The sequence below is a fragment of the Urocitellus parryii genome, chromosome 6 (genome assembly GCF_045843805.1).
Source record: "Urocitellus parryii isolate mUroPar1 chromosome 6, mUroPar1.hap1, whole genome shotgun sequence".
Taxonomy (NCBI): Eukaryota; Metazoa; Chordata; class Mammalia; order Rodentia; family Sciuridae; genus Urocitellus; species Urocitellus parryii.
The window spans coordinates 50,606,249-50,626,969 of record NC_135536.1 but is presented as its reverse complement, the minus strand read 5'-3'; the positions used below and the strand labels follow the sequence as shown (position 1 = coordinate 50,626,969).

Genomic DNA, 20,721 nt, shown 5'->3' with positions numbered 1-20,721 from the left:
GGTATGTGGTGCTGAGGATCCAACCAGGTCGCACGCGTGCCAGGCGAGCGCGCTACCGCTTGAGCCACATCCCCAGCCCTCATGTTATTGTTGTGTGGAAATCAGCCTTAATAAATTGGTTAACTGTTTATTTTTTGACCTCTGTGGTGGGCTTAGTTCCTTGATGGTGGTGAGAATTATCTGAACATAAAGGATCTGATTTCACATATAAGGAAAACTTTAATGCTGAAAACACTGAGATAATGGTGGCAAATAGTCTTCAAAATTACACTACTGTTCTCAAAAGCTTAGGTGGAAAAAAAAAGCTTAGGAGGAAATTTTATGCTTGATTTATGTGATGAGTGAAATAAACTGATTCAAATATCAGAAGAGACATGTAAAAAACATAATTAAGGAACATCAACTTAAATTCCTATGAAAAGAGTCTGGAAGTGGGAGGTTATTGATAACAATTTGAAAAAAATTTTTACGTAAATTTGGGAGAAGCAGTGAATATGCTTGAAAGAAAAATCCACTTTATGATTAGAAAGCAAAGAACTAATCACAGGCTAAGCAATATGTTTAAGCCAGAGTTTGCCAAATTTAAAATGTAATTTGGGGGCTGAGGTTGTAGCTCAGTGGTAGATCACTTGCCTATATGTGTAAGGCCCTGGGCTCAATCCCCAGCACTACAAAAGTGAATAAATAAAAGTAATATGTAGCATGTGTATTTGCCTCTCTGGAGTTAAGTCTCAATCTGTCTTAGATGCTTAGAAGCTCCATCTCAGGAACTTTTCCAAATTTTTTAGCACTATCTCATTTACTCAATCCTCTGATTAGTTTATATTTTCTTGTTCAAGAATCTTTTGTCTTTTGCTTATACCGTCACTGCCTCTTGTCCCTCCCCTTCCTTTGCACCACACAACTAGTAAACTTTCGGTTAGCCAAAATGGCTTTAAATCTTGCATTCCTGGACTTATTCCAATATGGATTGGTCTAACTTCTCAATATATCTAAAATTTGCAGACTGAAAATTGATGATTTATTCACTCTTTATAACCTTTCATATTAGAGAACTGTGGCAGGAAATGGAATAGTTGATGAAGTCAATAAAACATTCTTGTCAAATTGCATTTTATGCAAATTAGTACGGAGATGGCAACCAGAGCTCCCTTTTTCCTTTTCGCTGTACTGGGGATTTAACCCCGGACTAGCTCCCGGAGCTCCTTAAACCTTTTACCTTCCACTCTTACCGGTCCAACACTGCCTTGGCAAGGGGGAGGAACCTTCTTTCACTTAGGGTGCTGGAGATTCACCCGGGGCCTGGCAAAGGAACTCCGCGACCATAGAGTCGACGAAATGCCGGGGTAGAGGGGACCGGAAGTGGGTTCTTTGCCCCCCGTCCTGGGGCGGGATCGGGTCTCTGCGGTTTTGATTTGGCTTGCCCTACGGTCCAGCTTTCTCGCTAGACCCTAGGGCTTGGCCCTGCGGGGTGCGCTCTCCCAGGTATCCGGCTTTCCCCAGTACCGACCTTTGGGAAACCGGCGCACTCTTCGGTCTCCTAGCAACTGGGGACCGAGCCTGACGGAGCGCGGCGCAGATCAAGTTGTTCAGGCGCAAGCTTGAAACCCTGGGACCGGCCCAAACCGGAGCAGAAACCCGGAGCTTGGAAGAATAAGCAGGAAATGGCGGACGAGGCATTGTTTTTGCTTCTGCATAACGAGATGGTGTCAGGAGTGTACAAGTCCGCGGAGCAGGGCGAGGTGGTAAGTGCTGCCACACGCCCTTGAGATCCTTTGTAGTGACATCTCTTGTTTCCCATGAGTGCTTTCCTTTAAACCCTGGCCCACCATCACCCCACGCTTCCCGAGGTATAGACAAAACTAGTCCCCACCTCCACATGTCCCGAACCCTACAACCTGTAGACTGTCTGCTTTGATATTTGATGGTTTCTCCCTTTCTCTTTTGTATCTTCTATTTGATTTTTGTGTGTGTCTGTACTACGTGTGGGCCACAATTTTTCTTTCAGTGTTGTTCCTATTAGGATTTACAGGAATGTTAACCGTAGAGCTGATTTTGGCATCCTGCTTAATTTTGCTGTCGTTTCCAGCATTTCTGAGCGATCCTCTGAACAGCCCTGACCTCAAGTTGAGAATCTTCTTTCCCCATCCCTAACCACTCCAAACAGCTTGAGGACAGAAGGCTGATGAGATTTGAATCAAAGCAAAGTTTTCAGATATGACCAATAATTAGAAAACAATTTAAGTTAATTCAGAAAATATTTATTTTGTCCCCATTATTTCGGAGTTGGTTTTAGGGCCTGGGATTTGTAATAGTGAATGAAACAATGTCCCAGTCCTTGTGGAGGAGTTCTCATTTGCTCATTGATAATTTCGGAAAACATTTAATGTCTGGCTTTCTGGGCCAGACACTGTGCTAGATAAAGAAAATAAACACCTCTGCCTCACAGTCCTTGAGGAATAGGGATTTTAACGAATAATTAATTAAGCATTGGATGGCAATTAGGTAGAAACACGAAGTTGTAACGGATTTTAGAAATGAGGTACTCTAACTTCAAGTTAGTAGCCCTTACTACTTTTTGTGGTGCTGAGGCTGGAACCTCAGGGCCTCATCCATGTAGACAAGAGCTCTGTGACCAAGCTACACCCCTAGCCCAGCAACCCTTTGTTCAATGCTGTTGATAAAGAAGTGGAGTAGGAAAACCATTCTAGGCATGGCTAGATTGAATGGGTGGCAAGTGAGAGGAATTGAGAACTTAATTTAGAGTATTGTGTGATCTCACTGGAGGATTTTTGAATAGGGAATATTAAGCTACCAATAGGGAATATGTTGTCCATTTACCTTTTAGGAAGATAATCTGGTGTTTGGGCCAGAGAAGGAAGATCTTTGTAGTGAGAAAATCTATGATTGCTCGAGGTGAAGAAGATCTGAATTAAGACAGGAGTGAGAGAGGAGAGGTTTCAAGACAGGAGGTAGAATCTGTAGATGTTGGTTAAGTATGGGAGTGGGAATTGAAAATTATGCCTTGGTGCTTCCTGTTATTGATAGTTCTGAACGTTAGATTTTTTTTTTCCCAGAGGTCAAAAGGTACCTAAGTATATGATTGCTAGTGGAAAAATAGGAGACAGAAATCAGGTATTGGCCGTTTTTCCATTTTCATTTGTGTGGCAATTTTTAATATAAATGCTGGGATACAAAGCATTAATGCAAATCAAAAAGTTTCAGTGATCAGGTTTCAGCAGTTCAACTTTATAACAATTATAAATAAAACTGTTAAATTTTTCTGGAAAAAAAAAAGAAAATTATGCCTTGGTTTTTAGCTTGAGAAGCTGGATGGTTATGCTATTAACCAGGAAAGGGAATAAAAGAGAAGAGATAAGCAAGTGAAAATAATAAATTATGCCCCCTCCCTCATGGTACTGAAGATTGAACCCAGGGCTTTACATATGCTAGGCAAGCTGCTTTACTACTGAGCTACTTTTAAAATTTTGGGATAGTGTCTCATTGCTGGCCTGGAACTTGAAATCCTCCTTCCTTGAATCCTCTGAAGTTGCTGGAATTACAGGTGTGCCACCACCTCCTTGGGCTAGGTTTAATTTTTGAGGTACTTGTGGAACTTCTAAGAAAAGGTGCTACCAGTTTGTAAACTACAAGAAGAATGGGCAAGATAGATTTAAAAATATCATTAGGAAGACATTAAAGAAAAGTATTGGAAATGAAATAAATTATATTCTTATTCAGATCTCTCTAGTATTTTTCCAAAATTACAGATTTTCCTCTTGATCATCAATGTTGGCTGTTTATGTATAGCTGGCTTTAACCATTAGAAATATGCTTTTTTTTTTTTTTTTTTTTAGAGAAAGGAAATCCATATGTTTTGAATCATTACAAAAATATTTTTTTTCTATTGTAATATGTTCATGGTGGGGGAAAATGAAAGTACAAATAACAAAAAAAATGATTTAAAAACAGGTATATAGTAATCTTGATAATTAAATTACATATTGGAATCTGAATATATGAAGATTCATTGTATTAATGTCTTTTGAGTGTGCTGAAATTTTTTTGTTTAAAAAAAAGTAAAAAGGATCCAGAAATGGTTTGTAATATCTTTTTAGAATAAACCATTTCTGAATAACAGAATTTTTAAAATATTTTTTATTATAAAAAAATTTAAACTAAGTGAAATAAAGTTTCATAATCTTTCAGGAAAGTGAAGTAAACTTTCATTAAATTCAGAACCAGTGTTCTTATTCTCCAAATCAAGATTTTAATGTTTAACGAGGAATTAAATCTCTAAAATTGAATATGCCCAAATTCATGGTGAATGAATTTAAAAAGTTGATAAAATATTCTGAGGTTTAATTTTTCTTAAAAATTGGGTGCCTAAGCCAGACTCAGTGGCACACACCTGTAATCCCAACAGCTCCAGAGGCTGAGGCAGGAGGATTGAGTTCAAAGCCAGCCTCAGCAATGGCCAGGTGCTAATCAATTCAGTGAGACCCTGTCTCTACATAAAATACAAAATAGTGCTGGGGATGTGGCTCGGTTGTTATGTGCCCCTGAGTTCAATCCCTGGTACCAAAAAAAAAAAAAAAAAAGAAGAAGAAGAAAGAAAGAAAAAAAATTGGTGCCTGCTAGTGAACCTTCTTGGGGCTGTATTGCAGCAGAGTGGGGATAAGGTGACATGGACAATTGAGGCCAGGCTCACCAACTCAGCAGGGCTCTGTCTCAAAATTAAAAAGGACTGGGCATGTAACTCAGTGGTAAAGCGCCCCTGGTATCAATCCCCAGCACATAAAATTGAAATAAAATAAGTATGTTAAATGGTGAAAGGAGTTCTGTGGAGACAAATTAATTATTTAGTTTATTTATTTATTTATTTATTTGTAGCCCTGGGGATTGAACCCAGGTCCTTGTTCTTCGTAGGTACAGTCACTGAACTATGTCTACCCAACTGCAGAATGATTTGTGAAAACACAGATTATGAATGCATGAGGCCCTGAGTTCAATCCCAGCACCGAAAACCAAAACAAAATCAAATCACAAATTACTGGCACCACAAATTATACCAGATGTTTCCAACTCAGTAAATTGAGGGTGTGACTAATGAATTCACATTTCCAAGTTTCTATATGATGATGTTGATGTTGGTTGGGAAACAAATTGAAAGTCACTATGATGGGGGCTGGGGATGTGGCTCAAGTGGTAGTGTGCTTGCCTGGCATGTGTGAGGCACTGGATTTGATCCTCAGCACCACATAAAAATAAAATAAAGATATTGTGTCCACCTAAAAGACTGAAAAATTAAATAAATATTAAAAAAAAAAAGAAAGTCACTATGATGGAAAGTTGCTGAAAGGGAATGATGTTTAATTTTAAAGATTAAATGGGCCACACTGACAGAGCAAATACCTGTAAGAAGTGAGGAAGTTGCTTATATGATATTTGAAAGAAGAACAGCCCATGCAGAAAGCCCCAAGATTGGACCATACCAGGTTGTTTAAAGGGACAGCAATGAGACCAATGTAGCTAGATTGAGTTAGTTTGAAGAAGAGTGGTTAAAACCAAAGAGGTAGATGGCATTTGCTTTGCATAAGATTTTGTGGGTGTCTGGAAGTAGAGGTGGTATTTAAAACCTTAAGATTGTCAAAGGAATAACAAAAAATGGTTGCATGTTTCAAGGCCCAGGATGGTCATCAACTAAAACACACCGAAAACTGGGAAGCCTGGAAAACTGTAGGAAACATTTTGAATCAATAGATATCACAAAGGAATAACTGATGGAAAAAAGTCAAAGATGATACCAAGTTTTATAACCTAAAAAAAAAAAAAGAAAAACAGAAAAGTTTCTGGGCGCTGGGGATGTGGCTCAGCGGTAGCGCGCTCGCCTGGCATGCGTGCGGCCCGGGTTCGATCCTCAGCACCATATACCAATAAAGATGTTGTGTCTGCCGAGAACTAAAAAAAGTATAAATATTAAAAAAAAAAAAAAAGAAAAGTTTCTAGGGAGAGGTTTTGGCATTTATGAAAAAAAAATGATCAGTAGTTCTCTGTTTTATCTTGTTGCCCAATGAACATGATTAGTGCTACAAAAATTTAAGGATTTTACCTGGATATGGTGGTGGTAACCACTATAATACCAGTGACTTGGGAGACTGAGAGGAGGATCCAAGTATAAGATCAGCCTCAGCAACTTAGCAAGACTCTGTCTCAAAAAATAAAAAGGACTAGAGTGGTAAAGCACCCTGGGATCAATCCCTAATACAAAAAAAGAAAAGAAAAAGAAAAAGTGAAGTATAAACATTTACATTAATATTTTAGCCAATATTTTATTTTTTTACTTGCAAAGAGATTTTTTTTTTTTTTTTTTTGAGTTAAGGTCAATCTTGCTTTGTTACCCAGATTGCCTCCAACTTCTGGGCTCAAGTGATTCTCCTACTCAGCTTTCTGAGAACTGGGATTACAGGAACACAATACCATGCCTTGCACAAAAGTATATTTTAATATGTCTTGGCAATAAATAAAAAAGACAATAGTAAAAATCATTATATATTTGTAAGAAATATACAGACTTTTTGTTTCAGAAAATGCATATTGCTTTAAAAAAAACATTTATTTTTTAGTTGTAGGTGGACACAATACCTTTATTTTATTTTTATGTGGTTCTGAGGATCGAACCCACTGCTTCACAAATGCTAGGCAAGCGCTCATCCTCTCAGCCACAACCCCAGCCCCTGCATATTGCTTCTTTAAAAAATTTCTTGGTAGTGTGTATGGACAGCATGCCTTTATTTTATTTATTCTTATGCCATGCTAAAGATCAAACCCAGTGCCTCACACATGCTAGGCAAGCACTCTGCCACTGAGCTATAACCCTAGCCCTGCATATTGCTTTTAATCATATAATCAAACTGAAAATAAAACAGTAGGATTACATTTAACTATAGTAGGAAACACCCCAAATCTTTCCGGTATGAGGAAGTTGCCTGACTTGAAAGAACTGGGTAAGAGCAGTCACTGCAAAATGTGGTAGAGGGAACAAGTTATTTTGTAATTTACTGCTTCATTGTAGCTGTCTTGCTGACTAAGGAGCACAGTAACTACCAGTATGAACAAAAGAGCCTACTATACAAGTGAGATCTTATAAGAATATGTTCCAGAGTAGAGGGGAGTCAGAGTATCACCTAATATTCCCAACCATGACAGTCTGAACTACTTGTTTGATTAGGCATTGCAAGAAGATACAAACTGGTATTTCTTTCTTAGAAGGGTACAATTGATAAAATCACTAAATGATAACCAGTACCTGCTATGTAAGGCCAGTAGGAAAGTCACAACAAATACCACGTCTTTTTTTCCCAAAAGCCCCTTACACAATTAAAAAACTATATAAAAATAAATTTCCTTGCCTACTGAGAAATACATTTATATTAGTCTATTTCTTGTTGCTAATAACACAATACCACAGGATGGGTAAGTTGTTTTTTTAGAAAGGTTTATTTTAACTCATGATTCTGGTACAGGACCACAGGGTTGCATCTGATGATGGTGTTTTACTGTTAAGAGTCCCACAGTAGTACAGGGTATCATACAGTGAGAGACGGGAAGAATACCTGTGTATCCTCTGGTATCATACTCTATCCTATTGTTATAGGGCTAGGGCTTTCTGGGAAACTGAGACAGTATGAAGACACACACACACCCCTTTCAAACCCCAATTCTTGTGATCAAGTCAGAAAGATTTCAGACATGTCACTCAGAGTGACAGACTTGAGTTTATTAGAACAGATAGGAAAGGAGGAAAAGGGACACTTTCAAGGGAGAAAGTGGGTCCTTCGAGAGAGGGAGGTTTTTTTTAACACGCCTCTCCTGCCCTCCAGTTATATTGGTAGTCCCAGGGAAGTTTCCAGAGTCCTGCCCACGTCCACCTCTTGACTTTGATAGCAGAATGATATCAGACTGCCATGACAACTCTAGGTCACTTCGTCACATGCCAAAAAGTTTGAATTGGAACCTGTTCTTAACAGATTTTATGGTGAGGGTAAAATATCCTTATCTCCCTGAGTTCTGGGATCTGGTCTTGGAAGGTCACAAAAGTCCCCACCTTCAGGGTAACTTTTGTTCTTCTTACCAGCATTTTGGGCCTGCATTTCTCCTGCAGATAACAGGTAGTTTGCTGAGGAATGTAACATATTCTGAACCAGGCAGGGCTGCCAGTTAATTGCTTCTTAGAAAAGAAAGCGTAGGGCTAGGATGTAGCTCAGTGGCAAAGTGTCTGCCTTGTATTCGCAAAGTCCTGGGTTCCAAAGTATGTGAGGGTCAGCACAATAGGTCTGTTTTGTAAAATTGTTCCCTTTACTTCATGTTCCCACCACTCATCTTTGTGTGTCTCTTATAAAGCCACAGTATTCAATCATGGGAGCTCTACCCTGATGACTTTAATACTAATTACTATTCCAAAAGGCCTCACCTCTGGACACCATACTTGGATTAAGTGTCTATCATGTGGGAGAGGTCTCTCTGTGTTGTATTGCCTGACCTTGAATTCCTGAATCATCTACCTTAACCTCTGGAATACCTGGGATAAAAGTTTCATTGTTTTTTCAGTGTTAAGGATTGATCCAGGGCCTTGCACATGCTAGGCAGGTGCCCTTCCATGGAACCATACTGCCAGCCCTTACTTTCTTAATAACTCATAAGGGGGATTAAATTTCAACACAGGAACCTTCAGCGGACACATATTTAAGCCATACCCAAACCATAGCACACTTCAGTTCATACATGGATCCAATAGACTTCAAAATGGAAAAAGAAAATTTTTACATATGTAGCAAAAAAAATACTACTGTGAACTAGAGCTTTAAAATTACTTATACAATTATTTCATCTCAATCCCTCCTCCCTTCCCAGTACTGGGGATTGAACCCAGGGATGCTCTACCACTGTACTACTGCCGGGTTTCTGTTCTCGTGACTAAAAGGCTCAGGGGTCACTCTAGTTAAACTGGGCTAACTGGGCTGCATGAAATAACCACACAAGAGACACAAATACCTTTTTCTTTGGGGTTGCTGTGACGGCTCCTCTGACCTTAAGGGTCCTCAGAAAAGGAGAGAGAGAGAGCACGTACTGACCCTTTTTATTGAGGAGAAGCTATTCAAATGAGGTAAGGGGTCAGGTTTCAGGGGGCTGAGTCTATTTTCATGATGTCCACTGTCAGCAGGTTGACTGACACCTGGGTAGGCCACACCCAAGGGCACAGTAAGAGGAGGGGACACACTAGGCACTTCCATGGAAGATTCTATCCTAAATGGGGCAAGGGGTTATATTACAAAGGAACAGGTGAGCATAGCTTCACCCATGGGCTGTAGCAAGACACACCCATTTCTGTGACTGAGCGCCTCAGCACCCAGCTGGGAAGTGGAACTTAGTCACCCATAAGGTTGGCCTCCCACATCCTACTACATGCCAGCCCCTTTTTTATTTTTTTTATTTTGAGACAGGGTCTTGCTAAGTAGCCTGGGGCTGGGGGGAGGGTTGAACTTGTAATCCTCCTGCTTCAGCCATCTGAGTCACTGGAATTACAGGTGTGTGCCAATGCATCTAGCTAAATTATCACTGTTATAACATTCCTTTCATGCTGTGAATTTTCTGGTGCATTATATACATGAATTACTTTGCATCAAGCTTTTCCATATTACTTGCATTTTTATAATATTCTCTTCAGTGGGAATTTTTAAATAATTTAAATGTATTTGTTGAAATTCAAAACTCTCCTGTATTTTTCAGATTTGTAGGATTTCCATGCAATCTACATTATCATGCCTTTAGCTGTAATTTTTATAATTTTGAATACAAACATCTTAGTCTTCTAAAAGTAATCATAGCTGGACATGGTAGCACTTTCCTTGTATCTTAGCTGTTTGGGAGGCTAAGGCAGGAAGATTGCAAGTTCAAAACCAGCCTCAGCAATTTAGCGAGGCCCTAGGTAATTTAGTGAGACCCTGTCTCAAAAATTAAAAAGGACTGGGGGATGTGATGGAGTGGTTAAGTGCTCCTGGGTTGTTAAATTCTTGGTACCAAATGAACAAAAAAGAACTAAAAGTATTTATAACTGTTGTTTTTTAAAATAGGAAAATGGACGTTGTATTACTAAACTGGAAAACATGGGGTTTCGAGTAGGACAAGGATTGATAGAAAGGTGAGCAGTATGGATTTGAAAATTTTCTTTCAGGTAGGTTATGAACAATGATAGTCCATTCAAAAGATTGCATAAAATTTGAGATATTTTCATTTTTCTCTGTTCCTTAATTCACAGTTGAAATTTTCTTTTTTAAGGAGCTGAGGGTATAGCTCAGTGGTAGAACATGTGTAGCTCAGTGGTAGAAAATGCACAAGTCATTGGATTCAATCCCCAGCACCCCCCCAAGAAAAAAAAATCATTTGAAGATCTAGTGCAAGATTAACTTGGTTATTCAAATTTTAAGTCCTAATAAATCAAGAAACATTTTACATCTAAATATTTTTCCTGAAAATATTGGTATTTTGAAATAACTGCTTAAAATCTCATTGCTTTTTTTGGGGGACAGTACCAGTGATTGAACTCGTGGGCATTTACTGAGCCACATCCCCAGCACTATTTTGTATTTTATTTAGAGACAGGGTCTCACTGAGTTGCTTAGCGCCTCGCATTCCTGTCTCAACCTCCCAAGCTGCTGGGATTATAGGTGTGTGCCACCACTCCTGGCATCACTGCATTTTTTACTTAAGGCCTAGTAGGGTTTTTTAAAAAAAACCTGAATGAAATTTTGTTTAAAGTGTAGGTATGGAAATGCCTTAAGTCTTTTTTTTTTTTTTTTTTAAATATTTATTTATTTTTTATTTTTTAGTTCTCGGCAGACACAACATCTTTGTTTGTATGTGGTGCTGAGGATCGAACCCGGGCCACACGCGTGCCAGGCGAGCGCGCTACCGCTTGAGCCACATCCCCAGCCCAATTAAGTCTTTGTTTATACATATAATAATCTTCTAATTTATAGATAGTTTTTTTTCTTTTTCTTTTTCTTTTTTTTTTTTAGTTTTAATCAATAGCAGCATAGTTAATTTTTTTCTTTCCTTTTCTTTTTTTTAAACAATACTAGGGATTAAACCCAGTGCTGCTCTACTAGTAAGTTATACACCACACCCTTTTTATTTGTTTATTTTGAGACAGGATCTTACTAAGTTTTCTGCATTGGCCTTGAACTTGTTATCCTTCTGCTTCAGCCTGGGATTAACAGGCATGTGCCAACATTCATTCCCTGCGGAATAGTTGAACTCTGATTATATTTTATGTACAATACTGTTATTAAGCTCAGTGGGTTTTTTTTTGTTGTTGTTGTTGTTTTGTTCTGGACTGATTGTACTTAATTTTGGCTCTACTGTTAGACAAATAACTAATGTACTGATAGACCCCATAACATATGTGAATATGTTGAAATCTATTTTGCTTGATGTTTAACATTTTATGACTTTTAATAAATGTTCAGTGCTATTATGGCATTTGGAAATTAGTTCATAGTTTGCCCCTCTTGGGAAGAGTGAGAAAAATATGTTTGGATTCCTTTACTTTCTTTGGAAGAAAAGTATTGTATTACTTCTAGTTGATCTTTTTAGGTTTACAAAAGATACTGCAAGGTTCAAGGATGAGTTAGACATCATGAAGTTCATTTGTAAAGATTTTTGGACTACAGTATTCAAGAAACAAATCGACAATCTAAGGACAAATCATCAGGTATTCAGATAAACTAAGGGCTTTTTAAAAAAATTCTTTAATGTAAATGCCTTTGTTTATCAGTTTTATTTTAAAAAATAATTTCTTTTGGAGTGTTTCTCTGATGTTAGGTCGTTAGTTTTTTTTTCCCTCTGGTAGGATAAAGTGAATAAAGATAAAGTGGCAATTATCAGTAAACTATAGGTATCTCCCCAATTACATAAGTTATGTTAAATTTTAAAATACAGCATACGTCAGAATGATACTGGTTTTAGGATTTGTTTTCTTAGTTATTATTAGTAAGTAATAATATTTCACATTTATGTCTTTAGAGTAATTTCCATTGTCTGATTTTTGGAGTATGTATATCTTAAGTAACTCTTGAATTGTTCATTACTGCTGTTCTTTTTTCTTTTTTGAAAGATTTTGTTACTGTACAATTAGGAGAGTACATAGAAAACTTTAAATGCATTGATTTTGGAGGCTGGGGATGTAGCTCCATGGTAGAGTTCTTGCCTAGCATGCATGAGGCCCTGGGTTTGATCCCTAGTACTTCAAAACAAAAACAAACAAAAAACCCCCAGATGGCAACAACAAAACAGATTGATTTTATTTTACAAACTTCAAAGGCATATTTAGAGTGGATTTAGTATTTCAATATTTTATGGAGTATAAAAAATGAAAACAGCTTATTTAATACTACTAGTAGAATTCATTTTTTTCACAGTACCAAACTTAGTCTGGAATTGAAATGCCAACAAGAAGTGACTCCATTTATCAACTTTCTAGATGTGCTTTACTTAGCATATAATAATTTTGTATGGTTGAGTGCTAGTGATTACATAAGACTCTTAAGTTCTTTTTTACCTTTTGTGTAGGGACCAGAGCCAGGGCCTCACCTGTGATAATCAAGCGCTCTACCACTGAGTCACATTCCCAGCCCAACTCTGAATTATTAGGGACTGTGTCTTATACCTCTTTGTATTTTCAGTGTATTGATATATTTAGTAAATATTAGTGCTACAACTGCTGAACTCAACCCCTTAAGCTTAAACATTGTGAAATTCTTTCATTTAAAGAAAATTTGACCAATAAAAAGGGGAATTTTAATAACAAAATATTCTTAAAGTTGTTATAGGAATAAGATAGGTTTTAAGGACTACAGACTAAATTGACTTTAAATCTTTTTTTGTATTTTTGAAATAGGGCATCTATGTACTTCAGGACAACAAATTTCGTCTGCTTACTCAGATGTCTGCAGGAAAACAGTACTTAGAGCATGCATCTAAGGTATTTAATGCAATAGAAGATTTGGACTTTCTACAAAAAAAAGTAGATTTACTGGAAAAATTACAAATTACAATGCCAATCACAACAAATTCTTTAATTTAAAATAGTAGTTTTAAAGTTGTACTTGGTATTTTTTGTTACTGGGGATTGAACCCAGGATGGGGTGGAAGGGTTCTACCACTGATTTATATCCCCAGGTATTTTAATTTTGAGACAAGGGCTTCTAAGGTGCTGAGGCTGGCTTCAAGCTTGCTTTAGCCTTCTGTGGTTATCATAACTCTTTTTTTAATATTTATTTTTTAGTTTTAGGTGGACACAATATCTTTATTTTACATTTATGTGGTGCTGAGAATTGAATTGCTTTAGTCTTCTGAATTGCTGGGAATAAAGGGTGTGCCACTGTACCTGGCAAGTTGTCCTTTTTTTTTAAAGCCACTTTTTATGAAATAGGAGATATTCATCATGAATAACTTACATGTACTTATAGCTGCAGCTAAATAAGCCTATAATGAATGACCAATTAAAGAAACATTACTACTAAATGCCAGTGAATATAGATATATGATATTCTTTGAAAAAGTGTAGGCACATCAATACAGGTAATTCAAACTTACAAAAACAGACATTGGCTGTGTAGAATTATTCCCCTGAGAGTGCATTTATGATCTCCTCTAGTAGATTAAAATCTATAATAGGCCTGGGGTTGGGGTTGTGGCTCAGTGGTAGAGTGCTTGCCTAGCATGTGTGAGGCAATGGGTTCAATCCTCAGCACCACATTTAAAAAAAGAAAGAAAATAAAGTTATTAATAAAACATAATAAACATTTGTTTCTTGGAGTGCATGTTTTGTGTTAAATATATCTGTGTTTCTGGGTTTTGTGTAGATTTTGTTTTTTTAATCTTATGTAGAAATCAATAAATAGTTGTGTTAAAGAAAGCTAATGAATATTATTAGTATAAGCGTTCCTTTGAAGTGATAAATATCTAGATAAGTATAGACTGCTATTTACCTGCAAAAAACTTTTCTATACCTATATTATTGAACAGAAAGGAAGTATAGTTATAGTGGAAATATCATAGTCTTGGGATTGAATAAATTTAGATTTTAAGCCAAGCTACACAATTTACAGATTTGTGACATTGAATAAGTGACGTAACTCTTCAGGATCTGAGTTTCCTCATTAATAAAGCGAGTATAATCATAGCTATAAGATTATTTTGATAGTTAAATGTATTTAAAGTATGTAACATGAGACTGAGTGTGGTGACACATAACTGTAGTCTCAACTACTTGGGAGGCTGAGGCAGGAAGATCACTTGAGCTTAGGAGTTCAGTGCCAGCCTAGGTAACATAGCAAGACTTTATCTCGGGGGGAGAAATGTATTTATTATGGTGCTTTGCACATGATATACTTAGTAAATAATAATTATTATTATAGCTGTGAAATGTTAACAGTAGGCCAAGAAATAGATGTGATTCTTATTTTTTGTAATTTAGTTTCATTGCTTATTTTCTGTATTTTTGGGATTGCTAGATTCTCATTACATTTTTGTGGTAAATATTTGTTCTCATTTTTTATTAATCTCATTTTAATATCTCTGGTTCTCACTTAACTTTTGGGAATCTTAATTTCTTTAATTGTAAAAGGAGAAAATTGAATCAGTTCAGTAATTTTTTTTTTTGTGGTGGTGGTGGTGGTGGTGGTGGTGATTGAACCCCAGGACCTTACACATTCTACTACTGAGTACATCCCCCGACTTCTTTATTTTTTAAGACAGGATCTCACTAAGTTCCCAGGCTGGCCTCAAACTTGTGATTCTCCTTTAGCCTCCTGAATAGCTGTGTAGTTCAGTGATTTTTTAAATATTTTGAGTTTATGGACTTTTTTTTGGTGGTACTGGGGATTCCACCCAGAGGTTTGCACATGCTAGGCAAGAGCTCTGCCAGTGAGCTGCATCACCATTCTTTTAAAACAATTTTTATTTTGAGGCAGAGTCCCTTTAAATTCCCAAGACCTACTTTGAACTAGCAATTTTCTTGTTCTAGCCTCATGAGTTGCTGGCATTAACAGCACGTTCCACAACCACATCAGACATGTGTCTTTTTTTTGGAAATGCTGGGGATGAATCCAGAGCCTGGCACATACTAGGCAAGCACTGGTTATGGACATTTTTATATTGGATCACTTTTTCCCAATAAATATATATGTATGAATGATTTTAATTTTCCTGGTCCTCATAGATTCCCAGGTTAAGAACTCTAGGGATAAACAATCTTTCTTTGTGTATATGTATCCTATAACACTGAACTATACCCAGCCCTTTTATTTTTATTTGGGACAGAGTTTTACTAAGTTGCTGAGGCTGACCTTGAACTTGAAATTTTCCTGCATCAGCCTCCTGAGTTGCTGGGATTATAGGCATGTGCCACTACCAATGAGAAGCAATCTACGGTCTCCTCCAGTCCAAAATTTGTTGACTTACATGTAATTACTTATTAGTAACTATTTGTGTACATTAATTATAAAATTTTATATTATTAGTAAATAGTATTGAATATCATGTATTACAAAAAATGTAGATAATAAAAATATTCTTTAGATTATTAATTTTTCAGTCTTCATTCCTGTCATGACTTTCCCTTCTGTAGACCAGCTCCATTCCTTTTTGGGGGACGGGGTGGGAAGGTATCAGGGATTGAACTCTGGGACATTCAACCACTGATCCACATCCCCAGCCCTATTTTATATTTTATTTAGAGACAGGGTCTCACTGATTTGCTTACTACCTCGCTAAGGTGGAGGCTGGCTTTGAACTTGTGATCCTCCAGTCTCAGCCTCTGATAGAAACATGATAGAAACCAAGTTACATTTTCTTCTCACATGTCGCTGTGATTACAGGAGTGTGCCACCATACCTGGCTCTTTTTTTGTTTGTTTCTTTATAACAGGGTTTCTTAACATTTGCATTATTGATATGAAGATGATAACTTTTATCTCCACAGGCTATAAATGTATTCCTTTTTTGGTACTAGGAATTGAACCCATGGGTGCATAACCACTGAACCACATTCCCAGCCCATTTTATTTTTTATTTTGAGACTGGGTCTTGCTAAGTTGCTGAGGCTAGCTTTAACTCATGATCTATCTGTCTTCGTTTCTTGAGCCACTGGGATTACAGGCATGCACCCCTGTGCCTGGTCCAGCCCTTTTTAATATTTGATATTGAGACAAAGTCTTGCTAAATTATAGAAGCTGGCCTCAACTTTAAATCTTCTTCCTTAACCTTCTGAGTTGCTGGGATTACAGGCATGTGCCATGGTGCCCGGCAGGCTATAAATCTTGAATAAGTTCATATTCTTATCTATAGATCATAGAAAACAACTCTGATTGAATGAAATATTGTTAGTTTATTTACAGAGTGATTAGGAGGGCTCAGAAAACAGGCAAGAAACCGGTTAAAGCAGCCAGAACATGACCCAAATTATTATTACTGGGAGGCCCTACTTAGAATCCTGTGGGCAGCATGGACAGTAGACAGAAACAACATTTGCCGTCCCCAGAAGAAAATGTAACTTGGTTTCTATCATTTTTATGTTATTGTAGATTCGGGTCCTGAACTGGAACACCTAATTAGCCAAGCTTAAGTCACATGTCCATACATTTTTAGTTGCCAGGGAGCTAGGACATCTTATAATAATCAGATTTTTTTAGTAACTTAAACAGTTTTTCCACAACTTTTGGGGTTGTTTGTATTTTTTTTAATTGCCAATGGATTTATTTATTTATTTGTTTGTTTATTTATATGTGGTACTGAGGAGCAAACACAGGGCTTCACACATGCCAGGCAAGTGTTCTGTCACTGAGCCATAACCCCAGTCCCTTGTTTTTTGATGCAGGATTTTGCTATGTTGCTCAGAATGGCTTAAAATTCCTGTGCTCAAGTGATCTTTCCACCTTAGTGTCCTGAGTAGCTTGGACTACAGGCATGCACCACCCTGCCTGGCTATTCACAACATTCTTATTTTTAAACATCAATGATTTATTGGTAGCATGACTTAACTAATGGCATATTTTAGTAGCTTTAGTGTCAATAAATTCTCATTTATTTATTTTTCCAATTTTTCCATTTAGTATCTAGCATTTACCTGTGGCTTAATCAGAGGTGGCTTATCAAACTTGGGGATAAAAAGTATTGTAACAGCTGAAGTGTCTTCAATGCCTGCCTGTAAGTTGAATTTACATTTCCTTTAAAAAAAATAATATATACATATAATATACATTTCCTTTAAAAAATAATATATATATATATATATATATATATAAAATATGTATATTTATTTATTTTAGTTGCCAGTGGACCTTTATTTTATTTATTTATACGCAGTGCTAAGAATTCAAACCAAATTCCTCACGAATGCTAGGCAAGCACTCTGCCACTGAGCTACAACCCCAACCCCTGAATTTACATTTCTTATAAATGTTTGCAGGTCTTCCCCCATCCCGGATTTTTTTTTTTTTTTTTTAATCTTTTAGAGGGCTGGGCAACCTACCCAGGGCCTTACACATGCTTGGCAAGTGCTATATCACTCAAGCCTCTGTGGTGTTTTTATTTTTAAATTTTTTGGTACTGAGGTACTTTACCACTGAGCTACATCACCAGCCCTTTTTAATTTTTATTTTGAGACAGGGCCTTCTTAAATTGCTGAAGCTGGTCTCAAATTTGTGTTCCTCCTGCTTCAACCTCCCAAGTCTCTGGGATTACAGCCATGTTCCAGCATGCCTGGCTGTAGTGTTTATTTAAGGAGGAGTTTTCCCAATAGCATTGAAAATATCTTTAAAATAATTGTTTAGAATATGTCTATTATATAAAGCTAAATTAACTAGTCTTTATTTTTTGTGGTGCTAGGGATTGAACCCAGGGCCTTGTGCATACAAGGCAAACACTCTACCAACTGAGCCCTCAATTAGTCTTATTGTTAAACTTCTTAAAGATCTTATCACCGGGCTGGGGATGTGGCTCAAGTGGTAGCTCGATCCCCTGGCATGCATGCAGCCCGGGTTCGATCCTCAACACCACATACAAACAAAGATGTTGTGTCCGCTGAAAACTAAAAAATAAATATTAAAAAGTTTCTCTCTCTCTTTAAAAAAAAAAAAAAGACTATATATATATAAAAGATCTTATAACCACAGCTGCCAGCCAAGAATAAAATGTACTTGATCTTTACTATATTACCTATTCACAGTGATAATTAGCACTGAAATACTGGAAGGTAGGAAACACAAAAAGAAACAAAAGTACCCACTCCCGAACCAGATAATCATCCAATAAAAATTTTTTGAATATTGTGAGGAATGTGAAAAGTTTTTTGACACGGCAAGTTTCTTGACTGAAACTGCTTCCTTAGTAGAACAGAAAATTTTGTGTGCAGGCTTGTTTTCCTTGTACTTCAAATCAAAAATTATTTTTATGTTTTCTTTTTTTAGGCAAATTTCAGGTGATGATACAGAAGCTATAGAACATACTGAAATGCAAAGCTTCCACAGTGTAAAGAGATAAATTATTCATGTATAAAGTATTTCAAATAATATGATTTAAATACATTGTTGGATGTTTGTATAGGAGGGTCTGTTTCATCTGTTTAACATAGACTAAGACAAGGGGTCATTCTGTTAGGATATAAACTTCTTATTGAAACTATTCAAAATGAAAACCTAATTTCAAATAACTGGACACCATATAGGACTCTTTAAACATTTTTGTTTAGAGATATGTATTTAACCACAGATGGAGAAGCAAAAGCAAGGGTTTGTTAAATTAGCATGAAGAAAAGTGTGCACCAGTCAGAATATTTGTGTAAGAATGACAAAACTTTGATAATGTATGGATTTGTTTTTTATTATTTCTATACAGCAAACAGTATAGTAAATTAAGCTTAATTTTTATTTTATTGCTTATAACTTATTTTTATTGAAAATTTTTATGCATGATTTCATGTATACATTGTGTGTGTATATATTTATTTAAATACATATGACTATCTAAATGGCTTGAAAGCTTAATTTCACTAGATTTTAGTCCTTCATAGCTCCATTAATGTAGTCAAAGTGAAATATAGATTAGTTTAAATGAATTTGATGACTCCAAAGCCAAGGAATATTAGGCATGTTGTGGGAAATTTTATACTTATTCTTGGTAAAGTCTGCCTTTCAACTTTTTTCACCATGCTCCCAATTCCTGTTGAAAGTTTTAACATCTTTATCCCCTTATTTACTTTGCTGAAAGGGCAGAGGAGTAAATAATTAATTATACCAACATTCATTGATAACATCTTCTCTGTGAGTTGGGGGTCATTTCTTATCTAGCATCTCTTAGCACCTCTTCCGATTACTTCATCTTTCTTAGATTATCTGGCTTAAGCAGATACCTCTTAAGCTTTTGTTAGAACTCTAAATGTTGGGGTATCTGCACTTTGATTTTTAAAACTGTACTTTGTTTCCCATTTCATTATTATTACTCTTGTGCATGTATCTGATAGGGAACTCTGCCTGAAAGTCAGTGACTTGCCAAATAAAATGTTTCACTGTGTGAAACTGGCAAGTTAAAGAAGTATGACTCCTTATAATAAAACGGTTGAAAAACTTATATTAAAAGAATGAAATAGAAGAGAAAATTCAGTTAAGTTAGAGGTATACCATTTTTCTTTCAGAGAAAGGTACAGTATTATAAAGAAAAAAGAAAAAGGATCCCCCTCCCCCGTTTCCTTTCTGCTTCTCAGTGAAGGTATGGGTTGAATGAAGGCATTTGGGGTTTATGTGCAACAGCCTTTTGCTGACCATGAAATGACAAGAATGAAGATGAAAGCCATCACACTGAGGAGGATGCAGATAGAACGTACCTGAATTGTTTTTCTTAATTCTGGAACTATTTTACCTATTAATTTTTTAATTAGGTGAGATACCAGATTCCTTATGACATTCAATCCACTTTTCGTTGTGTATTTGATTACTTATAGCCCAAAAGAAACCTCTCAGTAGAAACAAGGAAGAGTTAGATTATTCAATAAATAGTATATGACAAATAAGCTTTTTTGCTGGGGGGGTGGGGGGGTAAGATTGATGTGTTGTTAAGACAGTAAAATCCTACAGTGCTAAAGAAAATATGCATTTACTCTTATGATCTTGTAGTGAAGGCCTTTCCAAAACACAAATGTAGAAAATCATAAAGGAAAATGGCAAACTAAAACTAACATCTCTTCGACAAACATTGGGAAAATTGAATGTCCACATGCAAAAGAATGAAATTGGGTCATTGCCTTAACATTATACATAAATATCAGTTTAAAGTGGATGGAGAACATATACATAAAATCTGAAAATTTCTGGAAGAAAACAGGGGGAAAGCTATATAACATTTATTTTGGCAGTAATTTATTGCATGTCACACCCTCAGCAAGATAAAAGCAGGATGACAAATGGGATTTTATCAAACTAAAAAGCTGCACAGAAAAGAAAGCAATAGAGTGAAAAGCAACTTAGGAAAAAATGTATTTGGAAATCATAAATCTAATAAGGGATAATACACAGAATACATTAGAAATTTTTTTTTAAAAGAGTGAGAGAGAGAATTTTAATATTTATTTTTTAGTATTTGGCGGACACAACATCTTTGTATGTGG

The 20,721-nt window shown here is 36.5% G+C and overlaps 1 protein-coding gene across 2 annotated transcripts; it reads left to right on the top strand.

Annotated features, from left to right (window-relative positions):
• Window positions 1-1,338: 1,338 nt before the first annotated feature.
• Window positions 1,339-20,694, top strand: Trappc6b (trafficking protein particle complex subunit 6B). 2 transcript variants are annotated; one of them, XM_026411330.2, is made up of 6 exons: window positions 1,344-1,745; window positions 10,134-10,201; window positions 11,656-11,773; window positions 12,959-13,042; window positions 17,174-17,267; window positions 18,530-20,694. In XM_026411330.2, the coding sequence occupies exons 1-6, from the start codon at window positions 1,665-1,667 to the stop codon at window positions 18,559-18,561; spliced, it is 477 nt and encodes a 158-aa protein (XP_026267115.1). In that variant the 5' UTR covers window positions 1,344-1,664; the 3' UTR covers window positions 18,562-20,694. The 2 variants fall into 2 exon arrangements, with proteins under 2 accessions (XP_026267114.1, XP_026267115.1); XM_026411329.2 differs by lacking the exons at window positions 17,174-17,267; window positions 18,530-20,694 and adding an exon at window positions 15,385-15,541 and having other exon boundaries at window positions 1,339-1,745.
• The last annotated feature ends 27 nt before the right edge of the window (window positions 20,695-20,721 follow it).